Raw genomic sequence first — 9,293 nt, forward strand, 5'->3', positions numbered from 1 at the left:
AGCAATTATCAATATGATCTCGCTCAGTCTGGAGAAGGGTCCCAACCCAAAGATTGGCTGTCCACTTCCCCCCTCAGATGCTGCCTGAACTGCTGAGTTCCTCCAGCATTTTATTTTTTTACAAAAGGGCACAAATTGGTGGGGTAACTCAGGTCAGGCAGCAACTCCAGAGAATGTTTGCATTTTGATCTTATGCAGTATCCAGTTCCATCACCTACACATCTGCAGTTACAATTGCTGTGGGAAGAATTTTAAAAAATTGGTCATGAGCAGCAGAGTGGCACAGCAGTAGAGTACTGCCAGACACCAAGGTTCGATCCTGACCTCGGCAACTTGTTCAGTAGTGAGTCAAAGGGCCTGTTCCTGTGTTGTACTGTTCTACGTTGGGTAGCAGTGGCGCAGCGATCGAATTGCTACTTTACAATGCCAGACACCCGGTTTTAATCCTGACTATGGGTGCTGTCTGTATGGATGTTTGTATGTTCACCCTATGACCCTGTGGGTTTTCTCCGGGTGCTCCGGCTTCCTCCCACAAACCAAAGACGTGCAGGTTTGTAGGTTAATTGGTTTTGGTAAAATTGTAAATTGTCCCTAATGTGTAGGATAGTGCTAGTGTATGGGGTGATCGCTGGTCAGCACAGAATCAGTGGGCCAAAGGGCCTGTTTCCACATTATATCTCTAACGTCTAACGAAACTAGACTATTCTTGGTTCTTTATTTGAGATCTGTCTGCTAGCCACCCTTCCACTTACAGTATCCATCCTTCCACCAATGAAAGTAAAACTTCTGATTAACTTCTTTGGCAACAGCATCCTCTGGAGGTTGCATTCTGATACTGCACTAAATGTCATTGTCTTTTAATTCAGTCTCACTGTGGGACACTGATTATTAATCCATGCCTGATTTAATCCAGGGTGTACTTGGCAATCACGCCAGGAAATAAACAAAAAGGGACGTGCAAAATACAGTTCCAGCCATGTTGTTACACTGGGATCAGAGGTTGAAGAGTGGCAAAGATAGATGACGCAGTCAAAATGTTGAAACAAAGAACTGCAGATGCTGGTTAATACACAAAAGGATGCAAAGTGGTGGAGTAAATGAGCGGGTCAAGCAGCATCACTGGATTGGGACTCGAAACGTCGCCTATCCATGACCTCCAGAGATGCTGCCTGACCCATTGAGTTACTCCAGCATCTGGTATTTTACTCGAGATTTTAGCACCTGCAGTTCCTTGAAACAGTTTAACATTGTCAATCTCACTGATATGGGAGGAGTGTCACTGACTGATGCATTAAAAATAGTTTTCACATATTTCAATACGATAAAACTAAATTAACTTTACGATCAAAACACTTTAACTCTGAGGGCAACGCACATTTTAATTATTTCTCTCCTTAAAAAGCTCTATACAGTTCTACACTGGAAATGGCATTTAAAAAGTTAAGGAATGTTAACTGTTTAAATGAAATACAGATGCAGCCTTCTGTAGTATTGAATATCTAAAGAATTCAAAGACCATCACGTTATATTTGTGCGCTCCAACACTGTGACTTTTCATCTCTCTCTCATTCAACTTTAGCAGCCTGCGGCCACTGATAACAGACAGCATTCAATTCTCAAAAAGCCCACAAGATTGTACATTCAAGATAACATCCACCTCAGTGACTCTATGGGGCTGAACGACTGACCCATGTCTGCCCGTAACTCACCTGTACTAAAAGCTCCTTAAAATGGAAGAGGAATATAATGTTAGTCATTGAATTGGGCTTGAGTAGTGTCAGACATAGATTAGATTAGATTAGATATAATTTATTGCCACACAGCCAGGCTGGTGGAAATTTGGGTTGTCTGCAGCGATACAATAATAAAGAACACACAACCACAATAAAACTGTAACACAAACATCCACCACAGCATTCATCACTGTGGTGGAAGGCACAAAATTTGGCCAGTCCTCCTCCATTTCCCCCCCGTGGTCAGGACCAGAGTCCAGAGTCAGTCCAGGATCGGCTCTTCCTCACCGGAGACCGCGGCTTTAAGTTGTTGTAGGCCGCAGGCCGGCGGTCAAGATTTAAAGTCCCCGCCGCAGCCAGAAGCACCATAGACTGCAGGGCCGGCGGTCGAAGCTCCCCTCCAGGGGTGATGGTAAGTCCATGCCGGACCCGCGGTAGAAGTCGGCCGCGGGCCGGCAGTGATGGCTTCTTCTTCCCCCGGGTCCCCAACGTGAGATCCCGGGCTGTAGACGCCGCACCAGCTGGAGCTCTGCAGACCGCGGCTTCAGGCTGCGACTTCAGGCTGCCGGCTGCCCCGGGTCAGCGAAACGGAGCGCTCCCCTCCAGCGAGGGCTCACCCGCTCCACGCCGAGAGTCCACGCTGCGCCCGCCGCTGAAGCCCCGGGCGTGTCTCCGGGAAAGACCGCGTCGATCCTTGATGTTAGGCCACGGGGGAGGCGACCTGGACTATCAGTAAAATGATCCCTTTTAGGACCAGTTTTGAGTCTACACCCACATTGAGGAGCTCAAGGCATAGCTTGTCAAACTTCTCTGGAGTAAGCTTGTTCAAAATGCCTCTGACTTTCCTGAAGATTCCATCTTGCCGTTCTTTCTCATTCAAGGAGTTGACATCTCGTTTAGTGATGTGCTTTTGGGGCTGAGTGTGTGTTATTCTGTTCATAGAGGAAAATGATTTTTAAATAAGAGAAGCGCCATCTCTTCACAAGAGTTTATATAATAGAGGGGAGAGAGAGGTGGTAATCTCTGAGAGTATTTAATGCCCCAAGATGAGTGACATGGCCACAGTAAAAAGAGCGACTCAATAACAACAGCCTCATTCTCAAGTCTCCTGATAAAAGATAACCCCCACACAAGCCTACCAATAATGATGACCAAGGAAAACAAATTTAGTTTGGTTCAGTTTAAAGATACACCATAGAAACAGGCTCTATGGCCCACCGAGTGCATCAATTACCCGTTCATACTAGTTCTATGTTATCCCACTTTCGCATCCACCTCCTACACTATTTTACAAAGACCAATGAACTGACAAACCTGCACGGTTTTAGGATGCGGGAGGAAACGAACAAGGTCACAGGGAAATCGTTCAAACTCCACATAGCACCCGAGGTCAGGATCAAACATGGGTTTCTAGCGCTGTGAGGCAGCAGCTTTACCAGTTGCACCACTATGAGGCAGCAGTTCTACCAGCTGCGTCATTGTGCAGCCCTCATGGTAAGTTTTTAAACAAAATACTGATGCAGCCTTTTGTAATATTGAATATCTAAACTGTTCAAATACCATCACATTATTTTTATGCGCTCCAGCACTCAATTACTTTTCCCAAACCTACCAATAGACAAAAGAAACGAACCACATTCACTTCTCTCGTCTGAGTAAACAGGCAGATCAAGTGCCCGTGTCTTAACCTGTTCAGTCAGTGCAACTTAACCAGATCAAAGGATTGGTCCAAGTCAGCATGGATTTATGAAGAAGAAATCCTGCTCGATTAATCTTCTGGAATTTTTTGAGGTTGTGACAAGTAAAATGGATGAAGGAGGGGCAGTGGACGGAGTGTATCTGGACTTCCAGAAAGCCTTTGATAAGGTCCCACAGGAGATTAGTGGGCAAAATTAGACCACATGTTATTGGGGATAGGGTGTTGACATGGATAGAGAATTGGTTGGCAGACAAGAAACAAAGAGTTGGAATAAACAGGTCCCTGTCAGAATGGCAGACAGTGGCGAGTTGAGTACCGCAAGGCTCGGTGCTGGGGCCTCAACTATTTACAATATACATGAATGATTTAGATAATGGAATTAAAAGTAACACTAGCAAATTTGCAGATGACATGAAGCTGGGTGGCAGTGTGAACTGCGAAGAGGATGCTTGGAGGTTGTAAGGTTATCCACTTTGGCGGCAAGATCAAGGAGGCAAATTATTATCTCAATGGTATCAGATTAGGAAAAAGGGAAGTGCAGCGAGACCGGGGTGTCCTTGTACACCAGACTCTGAAAGTAAACATGCAGGTACTGCAGGCAGTGAAGAAAGCTAATTGGCTTTCATAACAAGAGGATTTGAGTATAGGAGTAAAGAGGTCCTGCTGCAGTTGTACAGGGCCCTGGTGAGACCACATCTGGAGTATTGTGCACAGTTTTGGTCTCCTAATTTGAGGAAGGACATCCTTGCTATTGAGGCAGTGCAGCGTATGTTCACATGGTTTATCCCCAGGATGGCAGGATTGTCATATGAGGAAAGATTGGAAAGACTTGGCTTGTATTCACTGGAATTCAGAAGGATGAGAAGGAATCTTGAATTTGAATTTGAATTGATTTTATTAGGGACAGTGCATATTAATAAACATTTACATGTAATATGCAAGATTGTAGCCAGTAGCTAATTTCCATCTTTAGTCCCACACAAGGTAAACACATCCCAAACAAGGTAAAAACAAAAGACAAAAACAAAACAAACAATATGGTTTAGCCTGCAGTCATAACATAGAATAAATAACAAACACTCAACACAGTTTAAAGTCCCAAAGTCATTGTCTCTTCCCTCCTTGCTTTCCCTCTGCGCTGAGGCAATCCAAGCCTCCGATGTTATGACCCCGCCGGGTGATGGTAGGTAAGTCCCGCAGGCTGAATCCGAGCTCCGCAAACGGGCCGGTTCAAACTCCGCGGCCCGGGGCGGTCGAAGCTGCCGTCCTCCAGTCCAGCGGACGCAGCTGTAGTTGCGGGAGCTCCGGAAAACAGAACTCGAGTTCCCGATGATGTCGTCCACTGGCCCACTGGCCCGCGGCCGAGCCTCCGAGGCTCCAAAGTCGGGTCGGAAGTTGTGTCGCACCGCAACCACAGCCCCGAAGTCGGCCAGGCTCGCGTTGGTAAGTCCTGGCTTTGCTCCACAGCCTCGAGGTCGGTCGCAGTTGGAGGCCGCCAGCTCCGCGATAGGCCTCAGCGCAGACGGACACGGAGATACGGCAGGAAAAGTCGCATCCCCCCGAAGGAAGAGCCAAAAAACACACCACACCCACCCCCCCACAGCCAAACAAACTGAAACAAACCGCAAAAACAGGACAAAAGAAAACAAAAAACAGAAAAGACAAACGGACTGCAGGCGAGCCGCAGCTGCAAGGCAGCGCAGCCACTCCCATCTTATAGAAACATATAAAATGATAAAAGGACTGGACAAGCTAGATGCAGCAAAAATATTCCCAATATTGGGGAAGTCCAGAACCAGGGGCCACAGTCTAAGAATAAATGGGAGGCCATTTAAAATTGAGATGAGAAAAAACTTTTTCACCCAGAGTTGTGAATTTGTGGAATTCTCTGCCACAGAAGGCAGTAGAGGCCAATTCACTGGATTAATTTAAAGGAGAGTTAGTTAGAGCTCTAGGGGCTAGCGGAATCAAGGGATATTAGGAGGGTAGGCACGGGTTACTGATTGTGGATGATCAGCCATGATCACAATGAATGGCAGTGGCCTCCTCCTGTACCTATTTTCTATGTTTCTAATGCCTATCCAAGCTTTAAATGAAATCATATTTATCATTAGTTGGCAGTAAAACACAGTAGAAATCAGCAGATTAGAAATGAGCGGTTCTGGAAAGAGAAAATAAACAGGCTCAGGTTTGAGGTTAGTTTGAACAGGCAGTTCCTGTTGTGGATACAGAGCATAAGTCATGAATGTGGCTGGCTCCTGTTCATCTGTCTGATCCATGCAATCGTAACCCTGTTAATCTTGTCTCTGAGATACAGTCAGTGTTCCTCACTGGTGCCTTTGCATGATAGTGCCCCACCCATCCAGCCAGTTAATTTTAGACTGACCGATAACTCTTGTTGCTGAAAACATTACCCTGTGTTCTCCCTGTTCAGCAGCTGAATTGCCTGCTGCACATTGCCAGCAGCTCCAAGCATCACCATTTGTATTCTACTGTATGCAGTGCAAAGAATATCGCTCCTGGTCTGCTACCCAGAGAAGTGACATGGTGTTTAGAATATACTCTCTTTTTAAGGGGTTTTCTTTTTCACTTATACAGTAGATCTGGTACAGTTCATTATTAATACCCTGAGGTGCTAGTGGACAATCAGTCTCGAGTACAACAGAGTAATTAATGTGTCTGGTCCTGGGGTAGATGTTCCCAGCACACAACAAGATCTCCTCCCTGTTCAGACCCGTACAATTCACGCACTGGCCGCAGTCTCGATTCGGTTTGGTCCACTTTCTGCTCCATTCTGCCGACGCCTCTCCACTCCGTCACGCTACTTAGGAACAGCGGTAAATATCCTCAGTCCGTGCATAGCTTGGATTTCATTTTTCAGCGCCTGGAATAAAGAACGAAGAAACTGCAAGCTGTAGCACTCTCCTCAGCAGAAAGACAAATACATTAGTCTTTAAAAACAAAAGAGACAAGTATCTTTGCGGGAGTATCTCAGTGGGTCAGGTAGTGATGCTGAATTACTCCAGCACTGTTTGTGTCTTTTCTGTAAACTAGCATCTGAAGTTTCTTAGAAAGATGCAAAATGCTGGACTAACTCAGTGGGTCAGCAGTTACACTGAGTTACTCCAACATTGTGTGTCATCGTTTGTAAACCAGCACATTAAGTTCCTTAGAAAGACACAAAATGCTGGAGTAGCTTTGCGGGTCAGGCAGCATTTCTTCACACTGAAGGAGGGCCCTGACCCGAAAAGTCACCAATCCAGAGATGCTGTCTGACCCGCTGTTACTTTGTGTCCTATTGTGCAAACCAGCATCTTGTTTCTGCATCTGAAGTTCCTTGTTTCATTATGTTAGTCTACCTGTGTCAGCTGCTCTGCACCCTACACAGTGATCATGACCAGACAGTCGGTGAGAAACTGAAGGAGAAACACTGGTAATAGCTCACCTCAAGAAAGCAGTGGGGTTTGCAGGACCAGATGGAGCTGACAGGCTCTACGTTTCATTTGAAAGATAGTATCTCTCCCTTTGGTACCACCATGAATGAACAAGCTATGGAGCCAAACATCAGAGCTAACTAATTATTACAGTTCTGAATGGCCTGAAGGATCCCGACCCAAAAATGTCACCTGTCCATTCCCTCCACTGACGCTGCCTGACATGCTAAGTTCCTCCAGCACCTTTGTGTTTTGCTCAAGATTCCAACATCTGCAGTCCTTGTGTTGTCAATTGCTATGGTTTAGTACACCAGGGTAGAGCAGATTCATTAGTAGTGACATTCAAATTATTTTTAATTGGACTTTATTCAACTTTACCTTTTTACCCGTTATCCTGTATCTGCGCTTGTCACTTTCCTAATAAACAGTTTACTGTTATCTTGTTTCTGCTTCATAAAGGCATGCTAGCTGTGATAGGACAGCACAGTGGCGTAGCTGGTAGAGCTGCATGCCTCACAGCATCAGACACCCGGCTTTAATCCCGACCTCAGGTTCTGTCTGTGTGGAGTTTGCATGTTCCCCCTGTGACTGCGTGGGTTTCCTCCCACATCCCATGGATACCCAGTACCTGGTTGATCATCTGGTGCTGTTGCACAACTCGTTTTCCTTTAAATTCCACTGATTCAACATGAACTTCATACATGGATCCACAACCTCCTGTGTGGGGGAAAATGATGGGGAAAGAGGGGGAGTGAAAGACCTTCAGTATGTGTTTATCCAACCTCAGTGTAATCATGAGAAAATGTACGTCAATCTTGTGGAATTAAAGAAACACAAAGTGTTGAAGTAACTCAGGCAGCATTTCTGGAAGACATGGAAAGGCAGCATTTCAGGCTAGGACTCGTCTTCCGACACCTATCCATATCAGTCTTTGTTAAACCAGCATCTGCAGTTCTTTGTGTCTTTAATGAAAAATCACCCTGATGTCCTACAACCCAGTGGCAAAAAAGATGCGTGAGATCTTCCAAAATTCTCCAACGTTTGAAAAGGTTTAGGTTTATTATTGTCACATGTACTGAGCTTTGTTTTGCCAAAGGTTCGCAGAATGATCCAGGTCAGGGGTGGGGAACCTGCAGCATTAAGGCCGCATGCGGTCTGCTAGACCATTAAGTGCGGCCTTTTGAATTAATCCAAATTTTGTAGAACAAATCCTTTTATTTTTATTAATATGTTTTTGTTCGTCTTTTATTATTTTTATTTTTATCTTAAAATGAACGTATTTAAAATACCAAAGAGTAAAAGAAGATTCAACTAAATAATCCTCCCTGACTGACGGCCACAATTAAAACATTAGTAAGTCATGAGGGCTATTTTAATACCTGTTATGCTGATGATTTAGTTCTAATGTGACTCTAGACTCCAGAAAGCAGTCGCAACAAAGTCATTAAAAGGTTAGTTAACTTTAGAATTAACAAACTTTTTTCATGTTCTTGAAGTGAGTACATAGTAGGTAGACTTTTACAAAATAATGTACATTTTGAAGTATATGTAATTGAAGTTTCTTGGATGCAGCCTTATTAGATTACAGCTAACTTAATACGGCATTCCAACATGAAAAGGTTCCCCACCCCTGATCCAGGTGAAGACAACAGCTGGAAGGCCTGTAGCAGCCTGAGGCTCGCTTGGAGGAGGCGCCGCTCCATGGGACCAAGCACACGGACCTATTCATGTTCTCCAGAGATGCTGCCTGACCTATTAGTTACTCCAGCACTTAGTGTCTTTTATTTTCAATACTTGCCTGAAATATCCACAACCTTGACCACTGAAGCTTGTGGAAATGTCTTCTTCAAAATATTTGCAATACGGACCTCGCCGTTGGGTTGTGTCGAAAAGATCCTTCTCATCGTAGCGGTGAGTACAAGGGTCTGTGAGGGGAAATGCAGTCAGTTAATTATCAGATCAGTTTCACATTTCTGTGTACAGTTAATATTGGAACAGGCAAAGATATTCATGATAGATGAGTTGGTAAATACCCTTCTCCCCACCTCTCCTCCTCCCATGCACACGCCCTATCCGTCCGTCCCTCACCTCCCCTCCTCATCCTCCCTCCCTCTCCTTTCCCTCTTCTCCCCTTCTGCCCCTCTTCATCTTCTTTCCCTTCCTCCTCTTCCCTCCCCCACTTTTCCTTCCTCCCCTTCTCCCCCCTTTCCTTCCTCTGTCTTCTCTTTTCCTCCTCTCCCTTCTTCTCCTTCCTCTCTCCTCTCCCCCCTCCTCTCCTCTCCCCCCTCCTCTCTCCTCCCTCCTCTCTCCCACTCCTCTCCTCTCCCCCCCCTCCTCTCCTCTCTCCCCCTCCTCTCCTCTCTCCCCCTCCTCCTCCTCCCTCTTCCCCCACTCCTCTCCTCTCCCCCTCCTCTCCTCTCTCCCCCC

General features: G+C 45.6%; 1 protein-coding gene across 2 annotated transcripts in view; it reads right to left on the minus strand.

Annotated features, from left to right (window-relative positions):
• The window catches only part of bola3 (bolA family member 3), a 25,428-nt gene that overhangs the window by 15,259 nt on the left and 876 nt on the right, over positions 1-9,293 (minus strand). The window contains exons 2-4 of one of the 2 annotated variants that reach the window (XR_004414502.1): positions 8,665-8,791; positions 7,495-7,583; positions 5,488-6,316 (exon numbers count right to left, since the gene is read on the minus strand). Coding sequence is in view for 1 of the 2 variants with exons in the window: in XM_033035859.1 (XP_032891750.1) it covers positions 6,254-6,316; positions 7,495-7,583; positions 8,665-8,791 (279 nt within the window). In the remaining variant the exon portion in view is untranslated. Of the gene's footprint in view, positions 1-5,388; positions 6,317-7,494; positions 7,584-8,664; positions 8,792-9,293 lie in introns of those variants that run through there. The other variant, XM_033035859.1, reaches the window with a different exon arrangement.

The sequence above is a fragment of the Amblyraja radiata genome, chromosome 17 (assembly GCF_010909765.2).
Source record: "Amblyraja radiata isolate CabotCenter1 chromosome 17, sAmbRad1.1.pri, whole genome shotgun sequence".
In the NCBI taxonomy this organism is placed as follows: Eukaryota; Metazoa; Chordata; class Chondrichthyes; order Rajiformes; family Rajidae; genus Amblyraja; species Amblyraja radiata.